This window comes from Muntiacus reevesi, chromosome 8, assembly GCF_963930625.1.
Source record: "Muntiacus reevesi chromosome 8, mMunRee1.1, whole genome shotgun sequence".
Lineage (NCBI taxonomy): Eukaryota > Metazoa > Chordata > Mammalia > Artiodactyla > Cervidae > Muntiacus > Muntiacus reevesi.
This window is the reverse complement of record NC_089256.1, coordinates 91,325,219-91,343,735: the sequence shown is the minus strand read 5'-3', so window position 1 is coordinate 91,343,735 and position 18,517 is coordinate 91,325,219. Positions and strand designations below refer to the sequence as shown.

The following is an 18,517-nucleotide window of genomic DNA, read 5'->3' as shown; positions in this document are numbered from 1 at the left end:
TTCTACCAGCATTTAAAAATCTTTGCTACTCTGTCTACAGATTTGATGAAAGATATTGTGAACTGTATTTCAGATAGAGTAACTGTTGAACTAGTTACTATCGTCACTGTTAATCTTGCAACTGATTACATTGCAAGTAATATGGTCACGTTAGCAGGAGCCTGTCAAGTATCTTTGTCCACCTACCAAGCATTTTAGTATATATAGGGCCACATTATATTATTACTGCATAGGGGTTGTGAAAAGAATATCATTATGGGGTACAAAACTCTGTGCTTTGGACTGACTTGTATCCTCTTTGCTTATTATATTTATACACCAATACCAGAAAACATTGAAGAACCCTGGAAAGTAAGGACCATTGATGCTACTATAAAAATAACTTCACTTATGGTAAGTTTTTCTTTTCCAGGTGATTGGGATGCCTTGTTACAAGAACATGTAAGCTTTCTTTCAATTAGCATTTTGAAAGAGACTTCAATTTTCTTTTGGGATAAATGAGCCAAATATTATTAACCTGTTTAATTGAATAAATCATTATGAAGCCCGTTTGAATCTGTACAAAACCTGGGGAAGTAAAACTTCTGCTTACAAAATAAACAAGATGCCTGCAAGAATTCCAAGACCATACTTTGAAAACCACTCTCTTGTCTACCTTCAATCTTTAATTGCTGGTTTTCAAAATTTTTTGTGACAGTGCCAGAATTTGAACTAAGTTCTACCCCACTGAAAATATCACACTCTCCTCTCATATCATGCTGCTGCCTGGAGGCCTTATAAATGATATGAACAATAGAAAGTCTGAGGGAAAATGCATCAGCAGATAAAAAATAATCAGAGCAGTGCATGGAACCTGGGAAATGGCTGTCTATTGTGCTACCCAGAGGAGATGACGGATCTGTCAAACTAGATCCCAAGGTATCTCCTGCCCAAAGTCCAAAGTATGCCAAATCACCCCTTGGCCTTAATGTTTTCTTTCAGTGTAAAGGCTTCACCTTTTTATTCAGTGGATATTAGAGAAAAACAAGTAATTGCCAGCCCTACAGAGAAACTGCCATGTTATTTTCTGAACAGCTTATATATCTTAAACTTCAAAGTTACTACTACAAAGTTTATTACTCTGGCTCATCAATGTTAGTATATTCTGAAAACATGCAACTTTAAAATTCCACTTTTAATTATCAAGTGGAAAACAGAATTAAACTATTGTTCATCCAAAGTAGAACCAACATTTGTATTTGCTTATGGGTGCATTTTACGTGTATATGTGTGAATTATGCTAGCAATTCATCAGTTTCTACTTATTTGTGTAATAATCATTTTGTTACTGTCATGACTGAGATTTTTAGCATATGTCGTGGAAGCAAACATCACAGCTCTTGATAAAATGATATGGAAAAATATAAGTTACACATTTATTTTATTGACAGCAGGAGAAGAAAGAGAGAGCATTAATTTTAAAAGCAGCCCATCATTCCTTGAAAGAGTCTACTTCATCCTTTTATGGCTCAGTTTTTTTCAGTTGCAAAGTGAGAAGTCTATAAGCACACTTCAGAGTTACTATTAGAATAAGGGAGCAGGTGTTCCAAGATAGCATGCAGTGATATCTAAAATGGTATTAACATGAAAAACTGTTTTTTATTCAATAGAGATCTAGTCAGTATCTACTCCAAGATAGAATCTATGAGAAATGAGGGGCCAAAAGTAAAAAAAAAAAAAAAAAAAGTTGCTTTTAAAGTGATATATCTGCTAAATTGAAATTATCTTCACTGTGATTATCTTCATCCAGCTGTGAAAATATTTGAGAATATTCTCTATACATGTTGTTAATGAAAAAAGCTAAGAATTATTGGGCACTTGTGGAATAGCCTTCCCTACTTTAATTTCCTTAAAAGTATGACTTAACACTTAAAACTGTGCTTTGAACAAGTCAATAATTTTTACCCTTACTTTACAATAAGAAAAGTAAGACATAAGAAATAAGTAATCCAAAGACATAGAGTTAATAAATTTTAGAATTGGAGATCAAACCCAGACAATCTATATTCAGACTCTACCTCTTTTTATCATTTTACCAACTTTTAACCTTCCATACAGTTAAATTTCAGTCTTTTGATTATATAGTCCTATGTAGTTTAATGGAGAAGGCAATGGCACCCCACTCTAGTACTCTTGCCTGGAAAACCCCATGGACGGAGGAGCCTGGTGGGCTGCAGTCCACGGGGTCGCTGAGAGTCAGACACGACTGAGCAACTTCACTTTCACTCCTCACTTTCATGCATTGGAGAAGGAAATGGCAACCCACTCCAGTGTTCTTGCCTGGAGAATCCCAGGGACGGGGGAGCCTGGTGGGCTGCCGTCTATGGGGTCGCACAGAACCGGACACGACTGAAGCAACTTAGCAGCAGCATGTAGTTTAATATAGGTAGAGATTCATGCAACCACTAAGCTAATCAAGACATGAAAACATAATCCACCAAATCACGTTTGTGCTGCCCTTTCTGGGCTTCCCTGCTGGCTCTGTGGTGAAGAATCTGCAGTAAACTCTTTCCCACCCTAAATTCAAGGTAACCACAGATCATTATGTCTGTATACTTTGCCTTTTCCATAATATCATATAAAAGAGTTCATACTGCATGTGGATTTTGAAGCCAGCTTAATGCATTTCACTGAGCATCATGCATTTGAGAGTAATCCACTCATTGAGTATCGTAAGTTCACTCCTTTCTAAAGCTGTGTAGTACTCCTTTATGTGGGTATATCATGGTTTGTTCTAAGTAAACAGCTGAAAGATATTTAGGTTGTTCCCACTTTGGAGGTAATATGAACAAAAATTTTAATTTCTGTTGAGTCAGTATCTAGAGCTAGATGTGCTGGTCATATTTTAAATGTATACTTAAATTTATAGGAAATTGCCCCAATTGTTTTTTTTCAAAGAAGCTATACAACTTTGCATTCAGACCGGCAACATATGAAAGTATTACTTGGTCTAAGTCCTTACTAGCATTTAATATTTTAAGTTTTTCTTTAAAAACCATTCTAATAAGTGTGTCAAAATTTCTGATTGTGGCATATATTTTCACTTCCTTAGAGATTACAGGTATTGGGTAACTTTTCGTGTATTTATTTGCTATTCCATGTTTTTTTGTGGTGACATATATGTTTAATCTTTTTTCCATTTGAAAAAAAAATGGTTCTTCATTTTGCTACTGTTGATTATTGTGAATTCTTTGCATTTGGGATGAAGTCATTTAACAGATACTTAATTTGCAAATATTTTCTCCTAATCTTGGACTTCTCATTTTGTTTTCTTGAGTTATACAGCAAAAGCCTTTATATTTTGTTGAAGCCCTTTTTATCTTTTTCTACAAAGATCTTTTGTTTTTTGATACTCTGTGTGTGTGTGTGTGTGTGTGTGTGTGTGTGTGTGTGTGTGAGACCTGTTGTGTCTAACCCTTTGCAACCCCGTGGACTGTAGCCTGCCAGACTCCTCCGTCCATGGAATTTTCCAGGCAAGAATACCAGAGTCGGTTGCCATTTCCTCCTCCAGAGAATCTTTCCAACCCAGAAATGGACCCCGCATTTCCTGCATCTCCTGAGTTGGCAGGTGGATTTTTTATCACTGGGCCACCTTGGAAGTCTTTAAGCCTCTTAAGAACTTTTTAACCTAGCATAAAATCACAAAGATTTTCTCCTATGATATCTTCTAAGAGGTTTGTAGTTTTACTTTTTTTGCATTTAGGTATTGGATCCTTTATGAGTTAATTTCTATGTAAAGTGTGAGGAATTGATGAAGGCACATTTTTTTGCATATGGATGTCCAATTGCTCCAACACCATTTGTTGAAACATCTTTCTTCATTGAATTGCTTTGTGTCTGTGTCAAAAATATACTGGATATATTTGTATGTTTATTTCTGAACCGACTCTGTGTTCTTCCCTTAATCTGTGAGTCCAGTCTTTCACCAATAATACACGTATTATCTATCTTCTCAGGAATCTTGGAATAAGGTTTTATGAGTCCACCAATCTTATTCTTCAATATCCAAGTTGCTTTGACTATATAATTAATGATCCTTTCCATGTACAAGTTTAAATTTAGCTTATTGGTGACTAAAAATTCTGATGAAATTTTGCCAGAGATTATAAACTCTCTGAAATTTTAAATGAATAAGTAATGAAATGAAATTAAAATATTTAGAATTTGAATACAGAGAAGTGTAAAATCTTGTTACTCAGTTAATTTTTATGATAAAATTTTACAACTTACATTTAAGAAACAGATCAAAATAAGTTGCATGTAAACTGATAAAAGTTAAATGAATGAGACTACTCTTAGTTTAAAAACACTACATACTTGAGATTTATTTGGGAGCAACTCTAGTTTATGTATTAGGATGTACAATAAGACCTCTAAAGTATTATTATATTTTTTTCTTCTTTTTTGAGTGCATATTTATTTGCATTTGATGGTACTAAAAATCAAAATGTTTAGTGTTTTAATTTGTTTTTGTTTGTTTTGACAGGCTACATTATTGGAAAAAATAGGTCTTAAAAGATTTGATGAATTGTTTTCCATATTAATGAAACTGGACTACACACAACCAATTTCAGATGAAAACGTTACAGTGATGGATATAACCTTTAGTGATATTCCAGTACGTCTGTACTTGCCTAAGAGGAAGTCAGCAAGCCAGAGACCAGCTGTAATTTTTGTTCATGGTGGTGCCTTTGTTTTGGGAAGTTGTAGTAAGTGCTTTTTATATAAGCAAATATGAGTGAGCATGTGTGTTTGTGTGTACTGCACATTACATGTATTTATATTAGAATACATTGTGATATATATATAATTAGCAGAGTGTTGATAAGTTTGTAAGTATGTATATGTATCATTCGTGGTTCATATATAGATCTTCATATACTTCTTGGCAAATCTTAAAAATATAAGATTATTATAAAAATTATTATCAAATAAAGTTACACTGACAATGTAAAATGGGAAATTCATTTTGAACTTCAAGTGGAAAAATAAAATACAACCGAGGAATTAGATCCTCCCATCAAGTCTATTCCCATCTGATGTTTGCAAATGACTCTAAGAAGTACAATGGAATAGCTAAGAAAATTATAGTCATACACATTCTCACAGGCACAAACTCAAACATGCTCAGACATATCACATAGAGTTCACATACACACATATACACACAGTTGCTTTTATACTCTTGATATTATTGACTCACTGCATAGCATTGAATACAGAGGATATTGTATTAAGGCAATTCAGAATGTAAGATGCAAATAATGACTCCTTTCCTCAAAAAGCCTATAGCCTAAGTCATTATACCCAGGATTTTGACTTTGTGATCTGTTTAACGTTTCAAAACAACCACAGATGCTACTCTCCTCGGGTGGGAGGTCCACCTTTATTTGATTGGTAATCACATTCGTAGGGTGGCTAACACTGTCACAGTTTTATAGATAAGGTAGCTAGAATGGTTCAGTAACTTGTTCCAAGCCCCATTATTAGCAAGTGGTAGAACTTGTGGCCACATCTAGGCCTATAAGCAGGATCCACAGGCTTAACCCTCACATCACTGGTGAGCAGCCCCATTCTACCAACCGTCAAGGTGGCTTAAAGACGCTGTTTCTTATGTGTATTTAGTTTCTATCCTTCATGTCAATGTCACTTCCAAACACTCGGTGCTCTTTCAAGTCTCTCTGCTCATCCTCTCTCAATTATCAAGGAGGTCTGTCCAATTTCAGAATGTTCCACTCCCCCTCTCCATAAGTACCTTATGTGTCCTTAAAAATTATTAGCACTGTTTTAATCTTTAATTTCACTTCTTTCTACTTATATCCTACAAGATGCACTTTAATCTTTTGGTAAAATGTAATCTCTATCTTTGTCTGGGATCATATTTTCTCATATTGTTTGGCGTTTAATCCATATTTCTGTTTCCTCTGTCTAGAAATGTGTCCTCTCCATTGACACCTAAGCATGTTTCACCCTCTTCCACCTTGATCTTCCTCGCTCTGGAATCTCTCTCTCTCTGTAGTCCTCTCTCTCTATATATTTCTCAGGCTCACTTTTGTACACTGTGGAATCCATTTTCCCCTTTTCAATAATTCTTTACACTGTGTAATTTGAGAATGACCACTCCTCTTTTTTCACTGAAACTCTCCAATCATAAGCACATTTCTATCACATTTCACACGTGTAGGTGGTTTTCCATTGCTCTTTATTTACAGAGTACACTTTCAAATTATTTTTTTCATTTCAGAATTAGCAGCTTTGGACCTCCTGAATAGACAGACGGCAAAGAATCTTGGTGCTGTCGTTGTGGGAGTGGAGTAAGAGCATGATATACATTTTTTTTATATATATGATCTTTTGCCTTTATGACACAGTTTTAATTTCCAAAGAAGGTACCTGAGCCTCCAAAAGGACAGGGATCTTAGGGATTTTTTTGGTTTATGTTAGTAACTTTAATTAGTGTTATATTATCCACTCTTCCCCAAAGGGGCCTGAAAGTGAAAGTGAAAGCACTCAGTTGTGTCCAACTCTTTTTGTGACCCCATGGACTGTAGCATACCAGGGTCCTCCGTCCATGGGATTTTCCAGGCAAGAATACTGGAGTGGGTTGCCATTTCCTTCTCCAAGAGATCTTCCAGACCCAGGGATTGAACCCAGGTCTCCCGCATTGTAGGATTGTAGGCAGGTGCTTTACCATCTGAGCCACCAGGGAATTATACAAAGGGGTCTGCTGCTGCTGCTGCTAAGTCGCTTCAGTCGTGTCCAACTCTGTGCGACCCCATAGACAGCAGCCTACCAGGCTCTGCCGTCCCTGGGATTCTCCAGGCAAGAACACTGGAGTGGGTTGCCATTTCCTTCTCGAGCAAAGGGGCCTAGTTTCCCTTTAACCTCTGTCATTAGAGAGGCCTCTGGGAGGCACCACAGGCTGATTTTGGGCAATACCACTGTGATATTTTCTAGAAATGCCTACGTGCTTAAATATCCGTTACACATTTGGGATGCTGAGGGGTTTTTTGTTTTTTTGAGTTGGTGATAAAAAATAAATTTTATAAATATTCTTTTTTAAAATTGAGCTGCAGTTGATTTCAGAGAAGGGCATGGCAAGCCACTCCAGTATTCTTGCTTGGAGGATCCCATGGACAGAGGAGTCTGGTGGGCTATAGCAAAGTGATTAGTTATGCACAGTTTTTCAGATTATTTTCCATTATAGGTTATTACAAGATGTCGGTTATATAGATATTCTTTTGGAGGAGCATCAGATGAAAATGTTGGAACCATCTGGGAGTTTATAGTCATTCTCAAAATGAGAGAACATAAGTGCTCATGATTTTTGCCCAAATTTCCAACAATATGCAGCAAAGACTAGGAGATATCCCATCCTTTGTGGCCTATTTAGACATTCTCTGTACTCCATCTTCAGGATGAATTTCCCCCCCATTTTCCCCATCAATTAAGTAGTACAGAAATTTTCTTAGAGACTTCTAGCCCAATAGTGAATAGAGAATATAGTGGAATTTCTTGGTATGTAAGACCTTAAGTAGATTGAATATAACATACAAATGAAACCAGTGCTGTCCTGCTCATCATTGCTGCCTTAGAGCAACCAGAACCTAGATGTTTTCAGACACTTCTATAATAATTAGAATATTCTCTCTTTCACTCAATAATTTTAACCTAATATACCATTTTATTATCTTCAGTTCAGTTCAGTCATTCAGTCATGTCCGACTCTTTGTGACCCCATGAATCTCAGCACGCCAGGCCTCCCTGTCCATCACCAACTCCCGGAGTTTACTCAAACTCATGTCCATCGAGTCGGTGATGCCATCCAGCCATCTCATCCTCTGTTGTCCCCTTCTCCTCCTGCCCCCAATCCCTCCCAGCATCAGGGTCTTTCCCAATGAGTCAGCTCTTTATTATCTTAGGTACTTTTAAATGGTAATATGTGTTGTACCTATCTTAAGAATTCTATCAGTTATTTCTGATATTTATTTTTTTAATCCTGAAGAGCTTTTAAAGTAGCAGTATAGTTTGATATGTTCTTTAGTTTATACTATATTTAAAATATATTTCAGATATTTTAGATGTAAATTGTTGTTGTTCAGTCTCCCAGTCGCATCTGACCCAGTTGCGACCCCATGGACTGCAGCATTCCAGGCCTTCTTGTCCTTTACCATCTTCTGGTAAGATAGATTACAGTTGGGCAAAATTACAAGGGTTATCTGTCCAGAATGTAATGGTTAGTGTTGATATTATTAACTCACCAATTCAAATTTATAGTAAGATTACCAGTATAAGTAGAAATAAAAAAAAGTAAGACAACACAATAGAATTTGCCCCAATATTAGATGAATCTATAGAGAGATATAGTTGTTCACATTAACAGATGCTCTAATAATTTGCCTTAAAATGATTTTGACAGTTGTTACAAGATCACTTACTGTACTTCAATATCAAATTTCAAAACTTTTCTTTTGAATTATGTTTGCAGGTCATATGTAAGCTCATACTCATGTATTCATTCACCTTATAATATAAGTTTTGATAACAGAACATGCTATTTTATAGAGTTTTTACCTAAATAAATTTCGAACATAAGACATCTATAAATCAATCATTCTCAGATTTGCTGCTTTGAAAATCTAGTGTGCACTCTTAACATGGTTGTGAAAATATTTGCTACCAACTGCATTTGAGAATCTAATAAATGCCACAGAGCAATCATCTCCCCAATTGATTGCACATTTGCTGAAAAATTTATATACAGTGTTCTGAGGATGAAGACATAATCTTTATCTCTCTCAAGTCCCCATAGAATAGGACATTTGAAAAAAAGCTTTATCCAAAAATCTACATTTTATTTGAAAAACAAGTTAGTAGTAAGCCTAGGTATGATTGCTGAAAGTAAAGGAAACTAAAGATTCAAAACAGGGTCAATTTTCTTCTCTGGACCTATTGATTCAATATATGCAACTGAAGTTTAATCATGTCTGCTTTTCTTTCTTTCTTTTTTTTTTTTTTTCTTTGTCTGAAGTTACAGATTAGGTCATCAATATCAATTTCCTGTTGCCCATGAAGATGTCCTTTCTGTGGTCAAATTCTTTCTACAAGACAAGATTCTTGCAAAATATGGAGTGGACCCCGCTCGAGTCTGCATCTCAGGTGACAGTGCTGGGGGTTTAATTGCAGCAACAGCGGCTCAGCTGGTATGTCCTGTGTCTTATGTGTTACACTATTTATGAGCGTACACGCACTGTAACTCCAACACAAAGTGTCATTTTCTTTTTGTTGGAATGCTTTTAACGGGCTTATATTTTAAACTGCTAAATGGAAAAACCAGCAACAAAGAAACCTGTCCTTTTACATAACTTCACCTTTAGACAATGTGGCTCTAAAAGCATTGAAGGAAAAAAAAAATACCCTTATAAATAAGCCTCCTAATTTAATCACCAATTTTGAGGGAAATAAAACAATGTCTACGAACCATTTTTAACGTGATAAACAGATTTGTTCTCTGTTGGTCCTTTAATGGACCGGAACCTGGTGGCCTGGAGAGTAAGAGAAAGAGGCTGATATCCCCTGGTTTAAGCGGAAAGTCAATAGAGTCCTATTCTTAGGGCTCGCGCTGCTACACGTAGGCACCGGGCGCCCTCTCCAGTGGGTGAAGGCACCATGTGCCTTCTGGAGAGGGTGTTAGAAACCTGGGCAAGCAAGTGAGCTCAGCGGGCCTCCGCACTCCAAGGAACTAGCCAGAAATAAAGAGAGAGAGAAAGACAGGAAGAACAGAAAGAAAGACAGACACGGGGACCCAAGCTCTCATGGAGCAAAGGTGTTTTAATCAACATGCCGTGGGTATATACACTGTCTTACAAGGTGGTTATTCTCAGCAAAGATAAAGATTAAAATTCCAGACTTACAAAACATAAGATGATCCCTATCAAAGAGAGAGTTGCAAACAATCATAAGAAGGAAGAGGGTACTTATCACTGTAATGAGAAATGCCTGGATTCCTCAGCAGGAATCAATAAGGGCCAGAGGGTTCCTGCCAGATCCAAAACAGCACACAGGAAGCCTTTTGTTAAATGCTTCCTGACAGTTCTCCTTGCTGCTGTTTGTCGCTTCAGTTGTGTCTGACTCTTTGGGACCCTGTGGACCATCACCCTCCAGGCTCCTCTGTCCATGGGATTCTCTAATCAAAAGTACTTGAGTGGGTTGCTATACCCTCCTCCAGGGGATCTTCCAGACCCGGGGACTGAACTTGGGTCTCCTGCATTGCAAGCAAATTCTTTATCACTGAGCTACCAGGGAAGCCCATTGTTCTCTTCAAGTAAACTGTAAAGTCTACCAAGCACTTGGGATTACTGTAGTTCATGTATTTCAGTGGAATGTGAGCAGGTAACATTTGGGCCTCATGTAATGCTTGCATGGAAGAATCACTATAGTAATAAAAAAGAAAAACGGCCATTTTTACAACGTTCAAACCCTTGCTGCAGTTCGTTGTTCAGTTACCAAATCATCTCTGACCCTTCTTGACCCCAGGGCCTGCAGTACACCAGGCCTTCTTGTCCCTCACTATGTACCAGAGTTTGCCCAAATTCATGTCCATTGCATCGGTGATGCCATCCTACCATCTCATCCTCTGTCACCCTCTTCTTCTGCCTTCACTCTTTGCCAGCATCAGGTTTTTTTCAATGTGTTGGCTGTTTATATCATGTGGCCAAAGTATTGAAGCTTCAGTTTTTAGGGTTGTTTTCCTTTGGGATTGACTGATTTGATCTTCTTGCTGTCCAAGGGACTCTCAAGAGGTTTCTCCAGCACCACAGTTGGAAAACATCAATGATTCAGTGCTTTGCCTTCTTTATGAAAAAATCCTTGCTATGTGCAATTAAATAATAGCAGCCCACAATAACTAATACATTTGAAAAAGGAATTCAGTAGAATATATACTTCTTACTTCCAAAGCCAATTTTTTGGAACAAAACTGACATAATAAGAGGGATGCTTCTGCTAAGTCATTTCAGTCGTGTCCGACTCTTTGCGACCGCATAGATGGCAGCCCACCAGGCTCCGCCATCCCTTCTCCAGGCAAGAACACTGGAGTGGGTTGCCATTTCCTTTTCCAATGCATGAAAGTGAAAAGTGAAAGTGAAGTCGTTCAGTCATGTCCGACTCTTCACGACCCCATGGACGGCAGCCCACCAGGCTCCTCTGCCCATGGGATGTTCCAGGCAAGAGCACTGGAGTGGGTTGCCATTGCCCTCTCCAGTAGGAGGGATGCCTATCTCTAAAACCAGCAGGATCTTCCAACTCCTCTTGTAGGATCACTTTTGCTACTAGCCTGGGAAGGTATTGGTTGAGTCTCTCCATCTCATTTTTGTTTAGGTGTGTGCAGTGGCTCTTCTACTCTGCTTATGAGATGAGCCAGCTGGTTTAGGAAATAATCCGTTGGAGGGCACTGGGGTGTGATCAAGGGCATACAAGAGATTATGTTAGAGAAATTTGTCTTTCCTCATTTTCTGCTTTGGAATTGTGGCACCCACTATGCCTTGAGTGTGCAGTTTCAGTTGGTTGGCTAACATGTCCCCTTGTGAGGTTCCATGAGGATTATTTTCAATTAATTCTCTCATTTGGTATGTCAGCGACTTTGGTGAGGGGCTAACTTTAAGAAAGACCCTCCAGATATTGAAATTTTCATGTGGAGTGGCAGCTGGTATATTTATTTCTATAGATATCATTGTTAAGAAGGTTGATCTGTGTCTAGGTAGTTGCTCCTCAGAGCTTAATTGTAGGTTTTCTTCTAGAGAGCATAGGAGTAAAAGAAAGGGTAAGAGAAATTTATGATAGCTCTTCTCACCCCATAGCTGAAATCTCAGGCTCTCTTATCTCTGTAAGAAAGAGAATCTCCAAATACATGCTGCATGAAGGTGAGTTGTATATTAGGAATATTTCCTTTAACTTGATAGAATTCCTTTTGAATTTAGATAATGTGAATTTGGATATTGATATCCTGTTGCTATATTCATTTTTTCTTCTCACTTAGGTCACTTTAGGTCAAAAATGGTTTTCAATATAGATAACTTTTCCTCTTTCCTAGGAATCACATAATTATTTTTTTGTTTGGTGGTTCCCTGGTGACTCAGTTGGTAGAGAATCTGCCTGCAATTGGGATACCTCAGTTCAATCCCTGGGTTGGGAATGTCTCCTGGAGAAGGAAATGACAACCCCCTCCAGTATTCTGGCCTGGAGAATTCCATGGACAGAAGAGCCTGATGGGCTACAGTCCTTGCGGTCACAAAGAGACAGACATGACTGAGTGATTAACTTTACCTTACATATATGAATAAATACATGTGTGTATATGTGTGAATCATTACTTTAGTGATGAAAGTGGGATGACACCTTTTAATGCCCTGTAAAGTATAAATATGATGAAAATAATTATTAGGAACTATATCATTTTTATAATTATTTACATCATCACAGCTGATATGATTGGAATGAAGGCCGCTACTCCTGTAGTTTTGAAACCTTTGATTCATTCACATTTTATTATATATATTTTTCAGATACAGAATGATCCAGAATTCAAAAATAAACTGAAAGCACAAGCTTTAATTTACCCCAGCTTACAGGTCATTGACATCGCCATTCCTTCTCAGAGAGAAAATGAACATGGTCTATTTCTGACAAAGAAACTGGGAGTAGAACTTGCATGCCTGTATTTGACTCAGGATAAAGCACTCCCCCAGGCAATGATGAAAAATCAACACATGCCTCATGGTTCAACGCATCTGTTCAAGCTGGTTAACTGGAGTATCTTTCTTCCTGAGAAGTATAAGAAGAACCATATATATACAGAACCAATTCTTGGAAGACTTAATCCTTCATATTCAGCACTTTTGGATAGTAGGTTATCACCCTTGGCAGTCAATGATTCCCAGCTGCAAAATTTGCCCTTAACTTACATCCTCACCTGTCAATATGATCTTCTAAGAGATGATGGACTTATGTATATCTCACGACTTCAAAATGTTGGAGTTAAAGTTTCTCATGATCATATGGAGGATGGACTCCATGGAGCTTTATCATTCATGGCTTCACCAATTAATTTACAGCTAGGCATTAGAATAAAAGATAAGTATATTAATTGGCTAGAAGAAAATCTATAAATAATACATATAGCTGGCTAATCAGTTACAGTCTAAAGGATATATTTTGAGATTTGTGAGTTTAAGGGACAATATCATGATTTTAGCTTTGGATAAATTTAGGTTTAAATCAAAGCAAAATAACTATGTATCTTGGAAAAAATTAGTTTACCTAATCTTAAATCCTGCTACAGTGAAGACTTCTACTATATTTATCCTAATATATATCATTTATTCTCCCTGACATATGGCAAATATTCACCAATCATAGTAAAGTATAAAAACAAAGTATGATTATAGGCAAAATATACACAATAGTTTCAAGACAGTGACAGGCATGATAGTGGTAAGTGAGGGTAAGTTTTAAGAAAAACAAAAACTTGCAGTTTTCTTTAGATAGGGTTGCTATCTTCAAGTCGTTTTGTCAATTAATCATTCATACATTAATTTTACGCACTCTGTAAACTGTTAGTTTTCTTTCATTCATTTAATACACAATTCTGCTTTCAGGCCTGTTATTGTTGTTCAGGTGCTAACTCAAGTCCGACTTTTTGCCATCCCATGTACTGCAGCACGCCAGGTTTCCCTGTCCTTCACTATCGCCCAAAGTTTACTTAAATTCATGTCCATTGAGTTGGTGATGTTATCTAACCTACTCATCCTCTCCCGCCTTCTCTTTTTGCCTTCAATCTTTTCCAGCATCTGGGACATTTCCTATAAGTCAGCTCATCACATCAGGTGGCCAAAGTATTGGAGTTTCAGCTTCAGTGAATCAGTCCTTTCAATGAATATTCAGGATTGATTTCCTTTAGTTTTGTCTGGTTTGACCTCCTTGCAGTCCAAGGGACTCCCAAGAGTCTTCTCCAGCATCACAGTTTGAAAGCATAACTCTTCAGCACTCAGCCTTCTTTGTGGTCCAACGCTCACATCTGTACATCACTACTGGAAAAGCCATAGCTTTGATTATATGAACCTTTGTTGGAAAAGGATATCTTTTTTAATACACTGTTTAGGTTGGTCATAACTTTCCTCCTGAGGAGCAAGCATCTTCTAATTTCATGGCTGCAGTTACCATCTGCAGTGATTTTGCAGCCCAAGAAAAGAAATCTGTCACTGCCTCTACTCCCCCACCCGCCCTTTTATTTGCCATGAAGTAATGGGACCAGGTGCCTTGATTTTAGTTTTTTGAATGTTGCATTTTAAGCCAGCTTTTTCACTCTCCTCTTTCATCTTCATCAAGAAGTTCTTTATTTCCTTTTCACTTTCTGTCATTCGAGTGGTATCATCTATATATCCAAAGTTGTTGATATTTCTCCCAACAATCTTGATTCCAGCTTCTGATTCACCCAGCTTGACATTTTGAATAATGTACACTACATATAAGTTTAATAAGCACAGTGACAATATATAGCCTTGTCATACTCCTTTCCCAATTTGAATCAGCTAGTTGTTCCATGTAACGTTCTAATTCTTGCTTCTTGACCTGCATACAGATTTTCTTAGGAGACAGGTAAAGAGGTCTGATATTCCCATCTCTTCAAGAATTTTTCAGTTTTTTTGTGAGCCACACAGTCAAAGACTTTGGCATAGTCAATGAAATAGAAGTAGATGTTTTTCTGAAATTCTCTTGCTTTTCATATGATCCCTACTTTCTTCAATTTAAGCCTGAATTTTACAATAAGGAACTGATGATCTGACCCACAATCAGCTCTAGGGCTTGTTTTTACTGACTGTAAAGAGCTTGTCCATTTCCTGCTATAAAAATTATGATCAATCTGACTTCAGTATCGACTATTTGGGATGTCTATGTGTAGAGTTATATTTTGTTACTGGAAAAGGGTGTTTGCTATGACTAGTGTTTTCTCTTGAGAAAACTCTGTTAGCCTTTGTCCTGCTTCATTTTGTACTCCAAGGCCAAACTTGCCTGTTACTCCAAGTATCTCTTGACTTACTACTTTTACATCCCAAATCCCCATGAAGGACATCTTTTTTTGGTATTAATTCTAGAAGGTCTTTTAGGTCTTCATAGAGCCATTCAACTTCAGCTTCTTTGGCATCAGTGACTGGGTATAGACTTGGATTACTGTGATGCTGAATGGTTTGTCTTGGAAACTAACAGATCATTCTGTCATTTTAGAGACTGCACCCAAGTACTGCATTTTGGGCTCTTGTTGACTATGAAGGCTACTCCATTTCTTCTATGGGATTCTTGCACACAATAGTAGATATAATGATATTCTGAATTAAATTTTCCCATACCTGTCCATTTTAGTTCACTGATTCCTAAGATGTCGATGTTCATTCTTGCCATCTCCTGCTTGACCACATTCAACTTACCATGATTCAGGGGCCTGACAATCCAAGTTCCTATGTAATATTGTTCCTTACAGCATTGGGTTTCACTTTTATTATGAGACACGTCCACAACTGCCTATCATTTCTGCTTTGACCCAACTGCTTCTTCCTTTCAGTAGCTATTAGTAAATGCCCTCCACTCTTCCCCAGTGGCACATTGGATACCCTCTGACCTTGGTGGGGGGGGGGTCAAATTCTGGTGTCATACCTTTTTGCCTTTTTATGCTGCTCATGGGGTTCTCACAGCAAGAATACAGGAGTTGCTTGCCATTCGCTCCTCCAGTGGACCACATTTTGTCAGAACTCTCCTTTATGACTCGTCTATTTTGGATGGTCTTGCATGGCATGGCTCATAGTGTCGGTGAGTTATGCAAGCCCCTTTGCCATGACAAGGCTGTGATCCAAGAAAGGGGCTTTCAGGCATATTGCTATATAAAAGGCCAACATCTGCATTTAAGTTAAATATTTAATCCTTACTTCAGTCAATTCAGTTCAGTCGCTCAGTCGTGTCCGACTCCTTGCAACCCCATTAATCGCAGCATGCCAGGCCTCCCTGTCCATCACCAACTCCCGGAGTTTACTCAAACTCATGTCCACTGAGTCGGTAATGCCATCTAGCCTTCTTATCCTCTGTTGGCCCTTCTCCTCCTGCCCCCAATCCCTCCCAGCATCAGGGTTTTTCCAATTAGTCAACTCTTCGCATCAGGTGACCAAAGTACGGGAGTTTCAGCTTTAGCATCAGTCCTTCCAATGAACACCCAGGACTGATCTCCCTTAGGATGGACTGGTTGAATCTCCTTGCTGTCCAAGGGATTCTCAAGAGTCTTCTCCAACACCATGGTTGAAAAGCATCAATTCTTTGGCACTCAGCTTTCTTCATAGTCCAACTCTCACATCCATACATGACCATTGGAAAAACCATAGCCTTGACTAGATGGACCTTTGTTGGCAAAGTAATGTCTCTGTTTTTTAATATGCTGTCTAGGTTGGTCATAATTTTCCTTCCAAGGAGTAAGTGTCTTTTAATTTCATGGCTGCCATCACCATCTGCAGTGATTTTGGAGCCCCCCAAAAGAAAGTCGGGCACTGTTTCCACTGTTTCCCCATCTATTTGCCATGAAGTGATGGGACCAGATGCCATGATCTTAGTTTTCTGAATGTTAAGCTTTAAACCAATTTTTTCACTCTCCTCTTTCACTTTCATCAAGAGGCTCCTTAGTTCTTCTTCGCTTTCTGCCATAAGGCTGGTGTCATCTGAATATCAGAGGTTATTGATATTTCTCCCGGCAATCTTGATTCCAGCCTGTGCTTCTTCCAGCCCAGCGTTTCTCATGATGTACTCTGCATAGAAGTTAAATAAGCAGGGTGACAATATACAGCCTTGACATTCTCCTTATCCTATTTGGAACCAGTCTGTTGTTCCATGTCCAGTTCTAACTGTTGCTCCTTGATCTGCATACAGGTTTCTCAAGAGGCAGGTCAGGTGGTCTGGTATTCCCATCTCTTAAAGAATTTTCTGCAGTTTATTGTGATCCACACAGTCGAAGGCTTTTGCATAGTCAATAAAGCAGAAATAGATGTTTTTGTGGAACTCTCTTGCTTTTTTGATGATCCAGCAGATATTGGCAATTTGATCTCTGGTTCCTCTGCCTTTTCTAAAACCAGCTTGAACATCTGGAAGTTCTCGGTTCATGTATTGCTGAAGCCTGTCTTGGAGAATTTTGAGCATCACTTTACTAGCGTGTGAGATGAGTGAAATTGTGCGGTAGTTTGAGCATTCTTTTGGATTGCCTTTCTTAGGGATTGGAATGAAAACTGACCCTTTCCAGTCCTGTGGCCACTGCTGAGTTTTCCAAATTTGCTGGCATATGGAGTGCAGCACTTTCACAGCATCATCTTTCAGGATTTGAAATAGCTCAACTGGAATTCCATCACCTCCACTAGCTTTGTTCTTAGTGATGCTTTCTAAGGCCCACTTGACTTCACATTCCAGGATGTCTGGCTCTAGGTGAGTGATCACACCATCGTGATTATCTGCGTCATGAAGATCTTTTTTTGTACAGTTCTTCTGTGTATTCTTGCCACCTCTTCTTAATATCTTCTGCTTCTGTTAGGTCCATACAATTTCTGTCCTTTATTGAGCCCATTTTTGCATGAAATGCCTAAATCAAATCCCTTACGAATGAATATACAGTGGAAGTGAGAAATAGATTTAAGAGTCTAGATCTGATAGACAGAGAGCCTGATGAACTATGGACAGAGGTTCGTGACATTGTACAGGAGACAGGGATCAAGATCATCCCCATGGAAAAGAAATGCAAAAAGGCAAAATGGTTGTCTGAGGAGGCCTTACAAATAGCTGTGAAAAGAAGAGAAACAAAAAGCAAAGGAGAAAAGGAAAGCTATTGCCATTTGAATGCAGAGTTCCAAAGAATAGCCAGGAGAGATAAAAAAGCCTTCCTCAGTGATCAATGCAAAGAAATAGAGGAAAACAACAGAATGGGAAAGACTAGAGATCTCTTCAAAAAATTAGAGATACCAAGGGAACATTTCAAGCAAAAAAAAAGGGGGGGGACATCTTAAGTAGTGTCTAATATTCTCAGATCCTTGTAATGCTGCTCTTTGCATGTTGTTTTCTCTGTTCTGTGTCAGTTTTGGAAACTGAGTAAATTTGGTGCTGGGTAAGTGTAATTGTGTTTCATTCAGTTGATTGAAAATCTAATCCCCAAACACATTGCTGGAGTCTACAGCTTTACTGTTTGCCTTTTGGTCATCTCAACACATAATCTGTTTTCTCATCTTTCAGCACAACCCGCCAAATTAGGATCTTCTCTGAAATCCAAACATTGAGTTATTACATCAGGTTCCCAAAGTGATATGTTTTCTTTGGTATTACTTGTCTTGTATGTTTGAGATAACATCCTATTCAATAATCATCTGTTTGTGTATTTTATAAAAGAGAGAGACATTGTTCAAAA

General features: G+C 38.1%; 1 protein-coding gene across 1 annotated transcript; it reads left to right on the top strand.

Annotated features, from left to right (window-relative positions):
* The first annotated feature begins 255 nt into the window (after nt 1–255).
* LOC136173786 (arylacetamide deacetylase-like 2) lies at nt 256–13,205 on the top strand. The gene is made up of 5 exons (XM_065943713.1): nt 256–393; nt 4,526–4,748; nt 6,284–6,353; nt 9,071–9,242; nt 12,603–13,205. Exons 1-5 carry the CDS (start codon nt 256–258, stop codon nt 13,203–13,205), a joined length of 1,206 nt encoding a protein of 401 aa, XP_065799785.1.
* The last annotated feature ends 5,312 nt before the right edge of the window (nt 13,206–18,517 follow it).